The sequence below is a fragment of the Ambystoma mexicanum genome, chromosome 10 (assembly GCF_040938575.1).
Source record: "Ambystoma mexicanum isolate Mex_15411 chromosome 10, UKY_AmexF1_1, whole genome shotgun sequence".
Taxonomy (NCBI): Eukaryota; Metazoa; Chordata; class Amphibia; order Caudata; family Ambystomatidae; genus Ambystoma; species Ambystoma mexicanum.
Genome location: NC_090932.1, coordinates 1,490,157,462 through 1,490,175,557, shown reverse-complemented (window position 1 = coordinate 1,490,175,557; position 18,096 = coordinate 1,490,157,462). Strand labels below are relative to the sequence as shown.

Below are 18,096 nucleotides of genomic sequence, written 5' to 3'. Positions count from 1 at the left end.
GTTTTTGATGGTAACTTGGTTTAATGCACGATAGTCAATGCACGTTCTCAAATCGCCTTCCTTTTTTGGCACGAAGAATAATGGCGCCGCGGTCGATGACTTGGACGGGTGGATGAAACCATTGGCCAGGTACTGCTTCAGGTATGTTTTCAGGTGCTGATTTTCGGGCTCAGTGAGTGCGTAAATGCGCCCACATGGAATCTGGGCTCCGGGCAGCAGATCGATTTGGCAGTCGTAATGTCTGTGGGGGGGCACGGTGTTCGCTTGCTCCTTCTGGAAAACTTCTTGGAAATCTTGGTAATGGACCGGCCGGGTCACGATCTCTCCGAGGGCACGCGCCATTCCCTCCTGAACCGGGGAACTTGCGAGTTTTGCCTTTAGCCTTTTCGGGTAACAGGTGTGCATGCAGCTGTGGGCGAAAACCAATTCGCGAGCTCGCCAGTTGATTCGTGGATTATGAGCGACCAACCATGGCATTCCCATGATCAGCCGAAACTGAGGGGCTTTAATCAGATCAAAGGCTATGATTTCACGGTGCCCATCTTCGCACAGGAGGGTGAGTTCGGAGGTGCACTCCGATACAGGGCCCGAAGCAATTTCGGTACCATCAACAGTGGTTACGGTCTCTGCGGTAGGCTTGGGGCAAAGGTTTAGCCCCATCTTTGCTGCAAGGTCTTGATCGATGTAATTTCCCACCGCTCCGCTGTCGAAGTAGGCTTCCAATGAATGAATGTCGGACGGCTGTTGATGGGGAATTAAGATCACAGGTAGCGCAAAATGGGAGGTCTGAAGCTGGATTTCTTCGCTCAACAATTGGACCCCTACAATTGTCAGGCTTGGTCGTTTCCCGATTCCTCTTCAGGGGTTTCTTTATCCGTGGCTCTGACGGTTCGTCTGGGTGGTTTAACCGGGCATTCCTTTAGGAAATGGCCTACTTTTCCACAATACAGGCACAAGTGCAACTCCCTCCTTTTATCCCGTTCGGCCTTGGTTAGAGGGGGCCTGACTCCTCCTATCTGCATGGGTTCACTGGTCCCGTCGGGGCCCCGCGGAGTTTGATCTTTGGGTCTTACGAATAAAGGGCACAAATCCGATTTCCCCCTGTCGCTCTTCCTATCTTGCAGTCGGCGATCCAACTGGACCACCAAACTAATACATTCGGCACAATCCCGGGGTGGATCCACGACTTGAGCCAGAACGTCCTTTAGCTCCCCACGAAGACCCCGGTGAAACAATGTAGTCCGTTTGTCCTCGGGCCAGTCTGTCTCGACCACCAGCCTATTGAAGGTTGCGATGTAAGTCAGCAGATCCTGGCTCCCTTGATGAAGGGACAAGAGTTTGTTGTCTAGAGCTTGCCCATGGTAGTGTCGGGCAAAGAGTTTTTCCAGCTCTCGCTGAAACCCATCAAAGTCTTGTAACAGAGGGTCGTTTTGACTAGTGAACGGTACTGACCAGTCTGCCGCACTCCCGCTAAGGTAAGATAACACAAAGGCCACACGTGATTGGTCCGTGGGAAACGCCGCAGCCTACACACAAAGTGGAGGCGACACTGGTTCATGAAGGTAGCGTATCGCCGGGGGTCTCCCGCAAACCGTTTCGGAGGAGCCAGTGGCACTGCCCCAGGGAGGTTGATCTGAACCGGATTGCTTGCGGTGGCTGAGGTGGGCTGACTAGTTCTGGGCAACGGGGCTTGTCCTGCTTGTGACTGGAGAACTTGCCTCCCGAGGTCATCCGTCCTCTCCTTGGCCACAATTAGCTCCCTTCGCAACGCATTAGTTTCCTGCCGTGCAGAATGGACCTCTGCGCGCAACTGCCCCAACAACTGGGCTAATTGGTCTGTTTCCAAAGTTTCCATACTAGGCGCCCAGGTGGATAATTAAGTTATGGGCTTCGCGTTCTGTAACGCTCACCTTGTTTCCACAGGGACGCCTCACGATATGCCGGTAAGCTCTTCGGGACCTCTCACCTTTCCAGGAGTTCAGGCTGTCGAGGATCAGCTCTAGAAGATGGGAGGTGAAGTTTAACTGCTGTTCCTTCTGTTGCAACCCACCTCCTGAGTTCCCTTTGCAGTTCCCCCCAGGAGACGTCTCTCACCTTGCATTCTATAAGGATGCACTCTCCGTCCTGCCGCGCTGGCTAGTGGAGCGTCGTTAATGGCACCATACCGCCGAGTTTCTTCACTGGCGAGGGCCGGAGTCCATACCGGCTGCAACTCCTTCTTTTCAGGTAAGTCTTTATTGGTGAAAGCAATGTCTTTATTTGGATTTGCACATAACCTTCTCGCTTCTTCTTGCAGATGTTGGAAGCTGCGGTGGAAGCCGGGTTCGAGAAGGTAAGATGGAATGCCAAGCGGCGCTGAGAGCGTCCTTGCAAATGGCTAACCTGCGCTATTGTTTGTCTTGCAGGTCGAGAAGATCTGAAGATGAATGGTCCCCAGGAATCCAAGAGGATGAAAGATGTACTGAAGGTGGAGGAGGAGGACAACGAGCGTTGGACGACTTCGATCGCTGGAGGATGCTGCAGAGCAGGTAAGGATGGTGATGGTTCTTGCCTTGGACGACTTCGATTGCCAGAAGATGCTGCAGAGCAGGTAAGGATGGCGATGGTTCTTGCCTCTTCTCGCCCCGGTAGGCCAGGATGCAGAGCCGGACCCGGTGACCGTCACGCTGCTAAAGCAGAATAACGCGAAGCATGTGCCTCTGATTGGGCGTGGTTTAAATAGCCAGGTGGTATCCCTGGTGCCTTCGGGGCGGGCCCCGCCCTGGATGCTAGACCGCTGAATGCAGTTTCCCAGTATTCCACATGGGGGCGGCCATGCTTGTCCATTGCCCATTGAAACCCCGTCCCAGCATGTATCTCTGATGCCAACAATGCCAGGACTGGCTCCAAGGAATCCGAGGGGGACCGAATAAGGTCTTTAGGGCCCCGTGAGCATCGGTGGGGATGAGATCGTGACAATTAAGGGATCACCCCAGGTCCATTGCATGGGACTGCCATGTGTTCCGTGCATCTCTGTTACCTGTCACTTTAAAAAATACTCCCATGTGCAGCAACCCCCAAACTTATAATGACCCCTCTCATAGTGGTCCCCTTTGCAGGCAGATGTGGCCAGAGTCAGTGTGTATTACTAGAACTGTAAACTGTGATTGTGGTACACAGGTGACCTTGTGTGCTGCATTGGAGGGGAACGCAAGGGTGGTCCACTCTGTGGTGGTGTGCAGGTGGTGCGACTGCCATCCAAGATGAAAGCTGAGCCTCAAATTGGGTCAGCCCACCTTGCTGTGCCGCTGCAGGCATTCAGTGAACACAGGTGAGCTCGATGAACGGGGCACATTTCTACAATCCTATTACAGACACGATAATCACACACACCTACACCGGTTAGTTTGGACCAATGCGAGGAACCAGGCCGCTATAAGAATGCCAGGCAGCTAGGCATGTGTTTAAGGCGGTGAATGAGTCGAAGAGGGTACTCGAAGCAATCGGAGAAAGTGGAGGTTGAAGGAGTGAGGCAAGAGGCAGTGGAGATTGGAGGGACAGAGGAGCAGCATGGAAAGTGGAAAGCAGTGTTGAAGGACTGTGGCATGAGGTGCTTGAGAAAGAGGGAGAGGAAGGGGAAAAAGGCTTAAAAGGAGGGTTGGGAGGACAGTCTTAGGAAATGTTGGCAAGAGGCAGAGAAAGGAGTTGGACAGAGTGTGGAAAGAGGCAGTCGGAGATTGACTGAGAGCAAGAGGTGGGGAACCATCACACAAGGATTTGGAAGGAACATCCAAGATGGGAGAAGGAGATTCAGAGTATATTGAGAGGAGGGCATTGCACAGATGTTTTGAGAGGAATACCAAAAAGGAAATGGCATTCTGAGAAGAAGTAGGGAAGAGCCTCAAGGTGGGGGTGGAGGGGGGTGGATTAGGTTGGAGGAAACGCTCAGAGGGAAAGTGAAGGTTAGTGTATCGTTGATACTTTCTTGTGTGGTCAGTTTTTAGAACTCGCTGCCGATTTAGAACTGACATTTCTGTATCTAATAATCATAGGTGATTTTAATATTCAATGTAATGCTCCACCTACTGTCTCCATGAAGCATTTTTCCGAAGCCATGAGTGATTTGGCCTTAGGTCAATTGATCACAGACCCCTCTCACTCATTTGGCAACACGCTTGATTTAGTTTTGACAAATGATTCTCTGGTGTCTACATTTGCACCTTTTCCTATTCTGTGGTCTGACCACATGGTTGTCCCTTTTTTAATACAGGTTAACACTCCTCATGTTAATCCTGAATGCAAATGCCAGCTGCAACGCATAAAACTTCAAATGCAGATATTGCCTCGAACATTCAGACTCAGTGTCTCACAAGTGATACTATGGACTTTTCTGCTCTGACCCAAGTCTTCAACTCAGTGGCTGACACGCTGACTCCACTTAAACCGGCGCAAAGTGGTAGGTCGTCCTTCCCAGCCCTGGTTCACTGACGAATTGAAGGTCTTACGACTTTCGAAACGTCAAGATGAGCGGAAATGGCGGCTTTCGTACTCCCCTCATGAAAAAATTGCCTTCTCACAGGCATCTAAGTCCTACCATCAAGCAGTTCATTCGGCTAAATGCGTCTTCTATACTCAGAGGGTGGAAAAAGCCCTGAATCGGCCAAGAGAGCTGTTTTCACTGGTACGGTCATTATCTTCGTGACCTGACACAACATCAAATGTGACCCACTCCCAGGCTTTTTGTGATGATCTATCCAGCTTTTACACTACTAAAGTTAATAATATACAGGACCAGATACGTTTGTCCGGTTCCTGTGCTGATACTAGGCATGCCACTGTTCTTGCCCCCACGTCTGAACGAAAAAGGTCCACTTTCCTTACCTTCTCTATTAAAGATGTCGAGCCGGCTATTATGCGACTTCAATCCACATCACCCTCTGATGCAATTCCTCTTAGAATCCTAAAGGATATGACAACACACATTTCAGTTTGGATAACGCAAGCAGTCAATAACTTTTGCCATTCAGGTTCTATTCCCATTGAACAAAAGCAGTCAATAGTTATTCCACTTTTGAAAAAGCCATCTCTTGATCCCTTAGTACCTGCCAAATTCCATCCCATTTCACTTCTTCCGTTTTTCATGAAGTTACTGGAATCCTTGGTTTGTCCCCTTCTTACCTCTTTTCTTGAACACTCTCTTTTTCTCTACCCGTTCCAATCGGGTTTTCGTCCCGGTCGAGAGTTTGTTGGTCTCTGTGCGTGATGACCTGTCCCTGGTGGGGAACTTGGGGAAGAGGGGGTGCCCTGATCCTATTCGATCTTTCAGCGGCATTCGACGCAGTTGACCATAATGTACTGATGGACCGATTCGCCCTGTCTGGCATCTTGGGGCAGTTCCTATCTTGGTTTGCCTCTTTATTGACAGACCGTAGCCTGACAATAACACTCTCCACCTTCTCTGCAGCTTTCTCTATACTCTGTGGGGTCCATCAGGGCTCTGCCTTGTCCCCGGCATTATTTAGCATCTATATCCAGCCTCTAGTTTTGCTCATTCACTCCCACGGCTTCAGGTGTTACTCCTATGCTGATGACATGCAAAACATCATCTCACTGGATTCTACCCAGCCGGGCATAGCGTCTCTGCGGTGTCCAGTTAAAAGGTCGAATCCATAATGTTGAATGACAAAAATGTGGAAATAAATTGGCCGATTTGTTTTTTTTGTTTTTTCTTCGAACGGCATTTTTTTATTTACATGTTTCTTTTTTGCTTTTGTTTGTTCAAAAAAAGGGTAAAACATTTTTTAAAAAGGGGGTTTGGGGGGACCCCTCCCATTTCGAACAGAAAATAAAAAAAAGACATTCAATTTTTTTTTTCTCCCATTTTGTCTTTCTACATTGTTATTCGAAATTATCACTATAAACCCGTCTGGGTGACAATTGGCTGAAACTTATGGTCCCAATTCTATTCCATCACCTTCTGTGCCAGTCTGGTCCTCGGCCTTCTGGCCTGCTCCCTGCCCCACACCTGTGTTCGAGGTAAAGAATCTGGGTTTCAAGTTCTGTTCCTTGTTGTCTACCTGTGCCCAAGTGGGTGCCATTTGTAAGGCTGGGTTTTTCCAACTTAGAGTCCTGCGCAAAGTTTTACCTTTTCTCCCGGCCGATGTTCACAGCCTGTGGTGACTGCCTCCTTGGTTCTCAGTCGACTTGACTACTGCAAATCTCTATTTCTTGCACAGCCCCTATATCTATTCCATCAACTACAGCTTCTCCAGAATAATGCTGCCTGGATCTGCACAGGCACCCCATACGGTTATCATATTTCACTGGTCCTCCGCTCGCTTCACTGGCTACTTGTGCTACAACTAGTGCAGTTTAAGTCGCTTGCCATGGTTCATTGAGCTTTTTATGGCCTGGGAGTGGAATATCTGCAGGAAAAATTCTGCCCTTACCAATCGGCCTGTGTGCTTCGTTCCAAGGACTGGAATTGTAGGAAAAGTGGGATAAGAGCATGTCAAGAAGTGTTGAGGAGGTATAGGAGAAGAGTCAGGCTACAGACAGTGTCAAGAAAAAAAGCCATCAGGCATGGGTTTGCTGCAACTCCTTGAGCAGGAGGCAGAGAACATGAAATGGTTTAGGAGAACAGAACCAGGTCCCTAAGGCAGGAAGGTGTCAAATTCTGATACTAAGGCTATAGATAAAGTAAGCCTTCCTAGCTGCCTGTCGTGAGGTCTGTGATTATTGCCAAATGTTACCTTACCTCACCTTCCCCACTTGAGCGGGCCTAGCCTTCAGGTGCACATAGGCCTCAAATATTTGCAGAAAGGACCTCTGCCTACATAGAAGATGAGAAGCACACAACTAGAACCCACACATCAAGGAGACAAGAAAAGATTACGTTGACACACCAAGACTGCAATTGACATTGAACTAATTATCCCCTTGAGTGGATATTAGGATATTAGAGACTCAACCGTTAATTTGGAAGAGAAGCCATCCCATTGTTTTGCAATCATCAAACTAGTTTGTCGACATTTACTTATTTTGCCTAACAATTGTAGCAATTCCAAATAAATCCTTGCTTCACTATAAAAATCTCACTGACTTGTGTTGATCCTACCTGTTTTTATGGCAGGAAGCAACTCACAAACATTTCGGTGGTGGGGAGAGTGCAGTTTACGCCGCAGGCTGAAGTACATCCTTTGCTCTACTGCTGAGACAAGAAAAAACACTTGTAAATTCCCATACATTGTTACTGTGTTGTCTAAGAGCAACTTTCCATAAGTAATCACATAAATCACCCAATGAATTCAAGCCTTCAGCAAATTGATACTAACAACCCTTTCTAGGCAGGTTTTGTAAACCAGCAGCAAATCATTGAACCCTTCCAGCCCCTAATCTCATGTTTTAAAGTATTTAACTGCATCTGCTGAATATTCCTGATGTAAACTGTGGGTTTCATAAAATGCCTAGTAGGAACTGGCTTCAGTTTGTAATGTTGAAATGAAATGATTGAATTCACAGGTAGTAAGGTAGTAAGTAGCAGTAAGAGAATTATGAGGTTTCAAGCAGAACGTTTTAATGTGTTCAACATGTTTTAGATCACACAGCTCCGCGGAGAAAATGCCACAGCAAAGTCTTTGCAGTCAGTCGTTGAATCTCTGGAATCTGACAAGATGAAGCTGCAGAAAAAGGTGCACAATTTGGAGCAGGAACTAAATGAACTGAAGCAACAGCTTTACAATGTAACAAATTCCTCAGGTAAATGTGATAATTATTTGACATTGTGCATACAGCCGAAAGTGCAGTTCAAAAGCATGAACAAGTGGATCCTTTTGTGTTTTGAATCGAACATTTACTGAGATATACACACACGTTAGTTTTTGCTGTGACATGCTTTGCTTTTTGATTTCAAAAATAAGCACACTTGCACATACAGACCTGTTAAGGTGCCACCATAAGAATCAGTGAATTCCCATAGGACTCCATGGGAATGTGCACTCGCAAACACCAGCAACTCCGCCTGCTAATGCCGGCAAGTCTGCCTGCCGAAGCCGCTGCACCCGGCAGAGTCAGACCTGGCAGGCGCAAAGGCCCCGGCAGGCAGACTCGTGGTGTGGCGGTCCGGAAACAAGGGTGCCGGTAAGCCTACTGGCACCCTTGTTTCCGGACCGCCACTTGTAATGAGGCCCACTGTCCGCCAGTTCACCACTGGTGTTGATAAAGATGGCATATTGATGAGTTCTCCTGGCCTCTGGCTCCATTTGCCCGGTGGCGTGGGTGTGCAGGCTTTTCTTGGGGTGAAGTGGGGGTGAGAAACTCTTGGACGGGATTTGGCTTTGGGGGTTTGTTGGGGTATGTTTGTTCTTTTCTTACAGTTTTTTGGAATTAAATGCTTGGAGGAGCCAGAATTATTTTATATCCTGGTTGATATTTGGGAAAGGTTGCATTCTGATTTTGCTTATGGGGGAGGTTGCACTACTTAAATTTGCCATGCTTAATGTTCAAGGGCTTAATTCCCCGGTTAAACAGAGACCGATGCTTTGGAGGCTCCAGACGTCCGGGATAGCTATAGCCATGCTGCAAGAGACTAATCTGCTTTCTGAGGACCAGGCTTGCATAAGATATAGATCTTTCCCAACGCAATTCTATGCCTCTGCTGGATTCAAATAAAGAGGGTGCCTTTCCTCTTGGCCGTGGTTGTCCCGTTTCTTTCCAGGACTATGCTTCGCGATCCAGAAGGAAGATATGTGCTAGTGAAGGGCACTCTAGTCTCCCTATACCGTCCTAATGATCACCAGCACTATTTCCTGTCTACTCTCCTTCTGGTAATAATGGGATTTGTTGAAGGGGATCTCCTCATTGGGGGTGGAGGGAGATTTCAACTTGACCCCGGACCATGTTGCAGACAAAGACTTGCCGCCGGCATCAGGCGACTATAGGCGGCCCTTGGTATTGATGCGTTTCCTATGTGAGTTGGATGTTGTGATCGTCTGGAGTCTCTCTTATGAGGGGGAGAAGGAGTTCACATTTTACTCATGTTCACAAAGATTTCTCACGTAGCGATCTCCAACTGGTTTCCTCTTCCCTTGATCAACATGTATCTAGCACTGTCATTGGCCCTAGGTTATTGTCCGACCATTCACTGGTCTCCTTAGGTCTTCATCCCCCAGATGTCCGAACACCACTAAGATGCAAATGGCGCCTTTATGACCTGCTGCTCCTCCATGCTTTGCTGCGCACTGAGGTGGCAGATGTGAACACTAACTACTTTATGGAGAACGGGGGGGGGGCACGTGACTAGAGCTGAGCTGAGGTGATGTGGGATGCCCTGAATGCCGTAATCAGGGGGAACTGATTAGTTGCTCAGATGCCAATTTTATAGCTAAATAGCACAATAAAAAATTATTGGAGTCTCAATTTAGAGACTGTGAAATGACTCCTGCTCGCATCAATTCTGCGAGATCCCTTTGTGAGGTACGGCTGGCTATGTCTACTCCTATACAGCTAACTCTCTGATTTGCGCGTGACAGTCCTACTATTCTCGCTCTAACAAAGCTAACAGTTTACTGCACAAACTAAAGCGGCAAAAATCCAGGAATAGCGTGCAAGCAGTCTGGGATGAGTGGGGTGTGCCTCAATTTTCGTAGGGGGTAAACTAGAGGCAGTTGCTGATTATTATGAATCACTTCTGCGGGTAGAACCCCTTGAGGGAGGCATTAAATCAGCTTTTCTGACCGAGGCCTCATTGCCTTTCCTCTCAGTGGACCAACGGGCCTCACTAGACACCCCAATCACTCAAGACGAAGTAAGACAGGCTATCGGTTCTTTTCGTAACTAGAAAGCCCCTGGCCCAGATGGGCTTTCCCCTGATTAATACATCCTGATGCAGGTGATGGGTCCCCTCATGGGTCCCCTCATGTCCTTGTTCAACTAATTTTTAACATCAAGGGTGGTGACACAAACAATGGCCGAATCCCTGTCTATCCTTGGTGCTGAAGTAAGGCAAGGATGCAACTTTCTGCGGGTTGTATCATCCGATAGCCCTTCTTAATACGGATGCCAAGATCTATAGGAAGGTCCTGGCTGCGTGTCTAATGGAGTGCCTTCCCGCCTTGATACACCCGGATCAAGCAGGCTTCATAGCGGGACGTAGCACAAATGATAACATCCGGAGGGTCATTAATACAATAGAGCTGGGGAGGACCTGAGCTCCTCCACTTACGTTTTTGGCCCTGGATGCCGACAAAGCCATAGACAGAGTTGGGTAGGGGTTCATAAGACTGAATTTGCAGAGGTTCTGGTCCAGCCCTAACTTTACCGCCTGGGTGATGGCCTGTTACGGCTCCCTAGGGACCAGGATTTCTATCAGCGGTCGCTACTCGTGCTACACCCCTCTACTCGGAGGGACTCGCCAGGGGTGCCCCTGGCAGCCTGTATTCGGCCCAACCCACGGATTAGAGGTTTGCGCATTACAGGAATAGAACATAATGCTGCTCTGTATGCAGATGATGTCCTCTTTATGGTAACAATGTGAAATAAACGAATGGTACCTGGAACGGTCTCAATCACCTACGTGATCAATGAATTTAAACTAAATAAAAGACCCAGACCCAAAGCGGTGGACAGAACTGCTAATCAATACGTATAACTTAATACGTTACTGAATTAATATTTTGCTTTCATACATAACTCACATGACATGGTAAAAGCAAAAATTAAAAAATTAAATGTAAATATTGACTCCCAACTTCATACAACCTATTTCATTAGGCGTACCCTGTACCCTTGAACACTGTGGACCTGCCATCTGCATAAACCAAATACTCTGTTACAGTACGCTCTAATTGCTACAAACACAACACAGTTGCTTATCATTTGCCCATGTGTGCAATTCTTACTCCAACCTAACACTGAACATACCCCTGTCACTGAACTTACATAACCTCAGTACATACTTGTTTTCGTGTTGCTGCCTCAAACATTTATGTGCTTAATCTGCTCATTCCAACATATAAACACTGCATAGTCCCACACGCCTCATACGTCTGAGGATGAGAAAGTCTTTAACAGTTCATGTTGTACTTATTGCCAAACTGCTGCACTGATTGCCACACTGAAAACAAAAAACAAGAAGCTGTAACTCATTGTCCACAGAAGACAAATCAAACACTATTCAAACATGGAGATGGCACTTAGCTGATGCTCCTCAACCCGCGTGGGAGCTCAGCGGCACTAGATGAAATGGCGTCTCAATTAGCCAGGTTCCAGTGTTCACTGCTGTGGCCTGCCCCTGTTCTGCAGCTGAATCCCCTGAGGCCCCGTCCATGCCCAGGGCCGAATGTTCCACAGTAGATGAAAATCTCAGCCCTCCCCCCGCTCCTGTGCTCACTGCCGCAGCCCGGTGGCTAGATCCTAAATCAGAAAGGCTCCGAAATGAAGATGAAAACACATGCAAGCAACTTGGTATTCTCTGTGTGGACCATATCATTCGGTATGCTGTGTGGGCTAGAGTGGTTGGTAATAGCTTTATGATTCTAGTGGATACAACTTGTTGCACCACGTACCTACTCCTACTCCTCCTTTAAATGCCTGGTCTGCAGGCTCTCTATCGCTCTTGACCTTTCTCTCCTTGTGGCCACTACCTACAGGCCGCCTGACCAGGTTGCCCTCTTCCTCTCTGAGTGGGCTGACCTCTCCACCTCCCACCTCTCCTCTACCTCTCAACTTCTCCTCCTCAGGGACCTGAACATTCACCTGGATGCTACTTGTCCTTCTTCAGGACTTTTTTGCAACCTCTGCGACTGACTGTCCTCGTTCTCTCTCTCTCTCTCTCTCTCTCTCTCTCTCTCTCTCTCTCTCTCTCTCTCTCTATCCCTCTCTCTCTCTCTCTCTCTCTCTCTCCCCCTCTCTCTCTCCCTCTCTCTCCCTCTCTCCCCCCCACCACTCCCCCCACTGGCCCGACTCACTCTGCAGGGTACACCCTGGATGTTCTGATCGCCTCAGACCTCCCCTTCTCTAACTCTCTCACCACTCCTTTCTCCTGGAGTGATCACTTTCTCCTTTCCTACCACCTCTCTCTCTCTCTACTCCTCAGGCCAAGCCGACTCCAGCACTGCCACCTACCTTCCTCGGTCATCCAACCCATAAAGCGTGTGTCAGTTGAGGCTTTCGCTGCTACTTTTATCCTCCTTCTGCACCTTTGACTGACTCACATCCTGACAGAGCCCTATCTAACCTTCATCTCTCTATCTCTAACACTCTTAATGTCCTTGCCCCTGTCATGCGGATCAGTTTGAAGCCCAAATCCAAGTGCAACTCTTGGTACAATTCCAACCTTGTCACCCTAAATGCAAGTATAGGGTGGCTGAGAGGAAGTGGAGGGTATTGGGCGCACCCCCTGACAAACTGGCCTCCCGCCTGCTCCAAAGGCAATACAGACTCTCTGTCCTCGCTATGAAGAGCGCTCACATCCAATGCGGCATCTAACATCTCAGCCATACTCTTCAAAATCTACAAAGAGCTTGAGAATCCTGTTGCAGTCTCTACCTCTCCTGTTACCGCCCAGGCCCTCTGCACGGCCTTGGCTTCTCATTTCATCACTAAAGCTCAGGACAGCCTGTCCACCCTCTCTTTCTCTACCTGCTGCGCCTCCTCCTCCACTCCTCCTCCACTCCTGGCCCGCCTGTGGCCGTCTCTCCTCCTCCTTTCTCCTCCTTTCCCGTTCACCCCAGAAGATGTTTCTAGACAAGTTCGATCTATGAAAGTCTTGTCAAAGCATGTTCTCCCCTGCTCATCCAGAACTGTCAAGGGTGTCACATTGACACCCTTGCTGCAGCCTAGGCCGATTTCTGCAATCACTGGAACCTTTACCTCTCCCCTTAAGCACTCCCTTGGGCACCCCCTTCTAAAGAAGTCCTCTGCCGGTCCTTCCTCTCGGGCTAACTGTCGCCCAATCTCCATCCCTCCTTTCCTGGGCAAATTCTTGGAAAAGCTAGCCATCTCCCAGCTTAATCTGCACACTGCATCTGTTAGTTGTCTCCACGACCACCAGTCCGGCTTCAGAGCTGCCAGAAGCACAGAAACTACTCTCCTGAACAAACGTGAAGACCTGCTCTCTAACCTTGACTCTAACCTTCCTTCTGTCCTCTGTCTCCTTGATCTTTCTTCTACTTTTGATATGGTCAACCATGTCATCCTGCTTAATCGCCTCTGTGATATCTTGGGCATTACTGATCAGGCCCTGGCCTGGCTGACCTCCTTTCTCACTTACGACCCTCTCAGGTCCAACTGGAGTCTTCCTCTCTTCTATCACTCTCTCTACGTGTGGTGTTCCACAGGGGTCTAACCTTTCTCCCTGGCTTTTCAACCAGTACCTGCACCTCTTGCCCACTGCATCACTACTTTTTTCTCCAACTTTGTGTTATGCGAATGACACCCAGCTCTTTTTCCGACTCCCCTCAGCAGCCTCTTCCCCTTCTCTCATACCAGACTATCTGACCGCAATTCAGGCATGGTGTGCCGCCAATGATCTCTGCCTTAATGCCAGTAAGACCAAGATCCTTCTTGTGGGAACACCAGCTCCCTCCTTTCCTCTCCCTCTCTGGTCGCCCACTCTGAGACCTGTTCCTGCTCCTACCTGTGAGACTAAGAACCTTGGTGTCCTCTTCAACTCCACCCTCTCCTTCTCTCATCACATCTCTGACGTCTCTAAGAAGTCAAACTATCAGCTGCACCTCCTCAGAGTTAGTCTTCATTTCCGCACTTTCCCATAGAAGCTCACTGTCTCAAGAGCTCTGGTCCTCTCCAGGCTGGCCTACTGCACCAGCCTCTTTCTAAATCTGCCTGCCTCTACACTCCGACCTCTACAAAATATCCAGAACAGTGCTGCGAGACTTGGCCTTTGGCTCAATTCTAGGGATTGTATCTCTCAAGCCCTGAAATCTCTGCACTGGCTCCCTGTGGCAGCAAGGATCAAGTTGAAGACCATTTGCATCGTCCACAAGGCTTTCTGGGGTCTGGGACCTCAATACCTCCAACTCTCTCTTCCTAAACATCTCCCTTCTCGAGCTCTCCTCTCATCCACTTCCAGCTCTCTGAGGGTTAGACGCTTTTCCAAGCAGAGAGTTGGGGGCAGAGCTCTCTCTTCGGCTGGGGCCTCCCTCTGGAACAGCCTCCCTGCCTCTCTCATACTTGAGCAGAACCACCTCCGGTTCCGGAAGCAACTCAAGACCTTCCTTTTTGCTTCTGCTTTCTCTCGTCCTCTACCCTGCTGATGTCCCAACTGCTCCATGCACTGGTTACCTGGCTACACTCTGAACTCGGGGCCTAGTGTTCTGCATGTCCAGTTGCCCTCGCACTGCCTCTGCTCCCCCAGCACTTATGGTCTGTATCTGCAGCCCTACAGTCCCTTTTCTCTGCACTTATGAGCCACCCGTTGACTGCACTTATTGAGTTACCTGCACTTCTCGCCTCCCCCTGCAATTCTCCCCTCCCACTTCCCAGCACTTGCGCGATCTGAATGACACAAGGCCTAGTAAGATCGCTGTTTTTGTCCTCCCTCTGTTTCCCCCTCCTTGTCTTGTTGCGCCTAGAAACACTTGTGTACAGGCGCGTTATTAATGCCATATCATATCATACAATGTCATTCTGAGATGGAGCTCTCTTGTAAAATTAAACTCTGAGTTCAGTAGTCAGACAATGTTCCTTTGTGCACAGGTCTAGTGGCTATGCCCTATACCACAACATGTAGAACCTCAGAACTGTATGCCTGCGTTATCATATGCGCAAACTTTCTTGTCTTATAGCGGGATCATCCCCATCTATATATTGTAAAGCACAGTATTTCTTTAAGTCCAGTTTCTTGATTTATTTATTGTTTATTATTTATGTGTCTGGGTACGAAATTAGTGCATGAGACTGGGCATATAGACGCACCTAATTCTGCGCTGAGTAAATAGGTATGTTTGGGTAATATATTCTAGGGGACTGCTGCATGTGCACAGGTCTAGAGGCTATGCCCTATGCCACAACAATGTGTAGCACCTCTGTACTGTATGCTGTCGTTAACATGAAATACAACTACACACTCAGCCTGCACAAAAGAAATAGATTTCCTAGACCTTAACATCATTATTACAGACAACACAATTCAGACCAAACCATTGCGAAAGGAGATGGGAGGTCACCAATTCCACACTTCTGGCAAATGAAGAACCATGATAGAGAACATCCCCATAGGAAAATGTATAAGGGCGCATAGGAAATGCAGTGAGACAAAACATTTGACTCAAGAATGTGAAACACAAACACAGGTTTCAAATGGAAAGAAATGACTTGCTAATACCTAAAGGACAAAACAAAGAGATCAGAGTTGTAACCAGATTCTGAATTGGCAATTACCAACTGCATAGGATTCTTGTAAAACACAGGCATACATTCATGTTGGACGCAGAACTTAAGCAATTTTTGGGGAAGAAACCCAATATCAGATATACCAAAGCGCCAAGTTTAAGAACTAAACTTTGCCCATACTATATGATAAACAAGATACCAATGGGTACTGCAGAGGGCTGGTTGCAAAACAAAAATAGAAATGGCTTCTACAAATGCGGAACTTGCAGACAAGCTTTAGACAACACCAGAGATTGTGTTATTATTAGGAAGAAAATGCAAATCAAAGAATTCATTTATTGTAAAACAAAGTATGTTGTCTATGCTGTCATTTGTGTTTGTCAAAAAGTCTACTTTGGCACTACTATAAGATAATTAAGAATCAGAATTTGTGAACATATTGGACTACTTGGTTGCCAGGATCCTAGGTTACCACTAGCAGAACACTGGCAGAAGTACTACCAAATGGAGGACAAAACGAAAGTACGATTCATAGGAATACGATGACTGATAGGTGGAAAAAGAGGTGGCAAGAGAGAGTTGAAACCTATTATAGATTGAAGCTAGATTGATTTGTGAAATAACAGTGACAAAGGGACGCAATACGGAGCCCGAAATGCATGTTTATCTCTGACAAAAGAACTTCTCTTTATTCTAACGTAATGTGAATTTTATCACTGTATTTTTAAATGTGCTTTTCTTTGAGAAAAATACTAAATGACACTTACCTAACTTCTACAAAGAACATTTTCATTTTGACTACACTACAATATTCAGAGTTGTAGCCTGTCTTTCGCACATGACTGATCAGAGCCCTAGCATTGGTATTAACTGCACGTGATATTTATGTTTCCATGTTGAGACAATTATGTATGACCACATGTGAACAAGGTTGGACCTATTGTTTGACTAATATATACATATATCTACAATGCATATCACCCACAATTGATATATCTGGTCACTTTTACAAAACAATATATCACATAAAAGCTGAGCGGTCCATATTTCTTTATACATATCAAGTAATACACTACGATATCCATGGTATATATGATTCTTACACCAATGTAATGCACACTATTGATTCATTTTAAGAAAACTTGTACATACACACATCACTTGTACCCCAGACCATATGGAGCATAATTTGTGTTTAGATTACCGTCTCATTGTATGTTTACTTACCTCTTGATTGCTGCATATTAATTAGTGAATGTAGAACAGCACTCCTTATTTCATTAGTTCTTGCTTTTCCTGTTTAAATCATTTTTTCCCAGTTACCTGTCAGCTCTCTTTAATTGCTAGAACGCCTCTGTCGAAATCTGATTTAGGATTTTCTCCTTATGATTTCATTTGCTACTGCTCTCTGAAATGCATGTATTGATTTCTGTCATTTTTACCTAGTAACTCTCTCTGTTCAAGCCCATTCTTGTTCCTTTAACTAATGGTTCACTCACTGTGCATTAGTCTCCATAGACATCTCATCATCTTGGATTCAAAATTCACTGCCCTTCTGTGCTCTGTTTAATTTCTTTCCACAAGGATTTCCGATTCACTGCACTCCTGCGCTGTGTTTAATTTCTCATTCCTTTCATTAAGGGTTTCCAGCTTCATGCGAATGAATAACTGGCTCATCACTGCGCTCCTGCATGCAATTGAGTCCTTTCCTCTAACCTCTTCGGTCTGCTCTCCGGACCATGAGACCGCCACATGCCTCAGCTCGCTCACTCAGGACTTGCGCTAAGGAAACCAACGGTATACTTGCGCTGAATCTTTTCACTGTGACTTAAGCACCTCGACAGTGATAACTTTAAGTAACATTTGCTAAGTACAACTATACCTTTTGACAATGTGAACTACTTTTTATAAATATTTACAGTCAGACGTTCACTCTATCGCATGCATTTTTCAGAAAACGTAAACTTTCACGTATCTTGTTTGTTTTGCTGGGTCTTTGCCTTGCTGGGTCTGGACTCAAGTTCCTTTCTACTGATTCACTCTTTTACACGGTTGGCTTCCCTTTAATTCCTTGTTTGCTGGAGTTCTGGTTTTCTGTGGCCTTCTTTGTCTGTGGCTTGAATGAAAGGCAGTTTAGAATGTCTCGCTAGATTCAAAACTCCCTCACAAGAAGTCATCAGCCAATCAATGTTGAAAGGAATTGCCACCATCTTGAAATGGGATAGCTCCAGTCTCCTGCTGCAACCTTTGTTAAGGAAATATAATTTACCACGTTCACACACACTCACTCTGAAACTCATGTCCTCAGGCCACCTTTTTGTGAAACACCCGCCTACCTTGTGCACCACTCTACCCCTCTTGGAGTACCTTCCCTGCAGGACCCTGACAGTACACCGCTAACCCATAAGGCCAGGCTTCTCTGGATTCCTGTTGTAAACAACAGTTCCTTTTGAGGTTTCAGCATAATAAGGGCTCAATGCCACATTCAGGGTCAGGCTGTGTTATTTTATAGTCCCTTCTTTATATCAGCCACCATCCCCACGGTTGTGGTTTTGGGCCCGTAAATTGCGGGACAGTGTTAACGTAGGCTATACCAGCAGGGGGAGCAGGGCCACTTATGAGGTGATTTCACCTTAGGTGCTGAGGGAGCTCCCCTGCTGGTGAGCAAAAATGGTAGTGCCGTTTGGGCAGATCAGCCCGAAGGAGGATCGAAGTGAGAGAGCCGGAAGAGAGGAGAAACCAGGCAGAAGCCCAGACTTCTCCAGA

At 47.1% G+C, this 18,096-nt stretch overlaps 1 protein-coding gene across 13 annotated transcripts in view; it reads left to right on the top strand.

Annotated features, from left to right (window-relative positions):
• Nucleotides 1-18,096, top strand: part of CLIP1 (CAP-Gly domain containing linker protein 1) — a 1,286,645-nt gene that overhangs the window by 1,162,580 nt on the left and 105,969 nt on the right. For all 13 annotated transcript variants that reach the window (XM_069619609.1, XM_069619610.1, XM_069619607.1 and 10 more), the window contains one exon: nt 7,578-7,737. In XM_069619609.1, the coding sequence (XP_069475710.1) occupies nt 7,578-7,737 (160 nt within the window). The remainder of the gene's footprint in view (nt 1-7,577; nt 7,738-18,096) is intronic.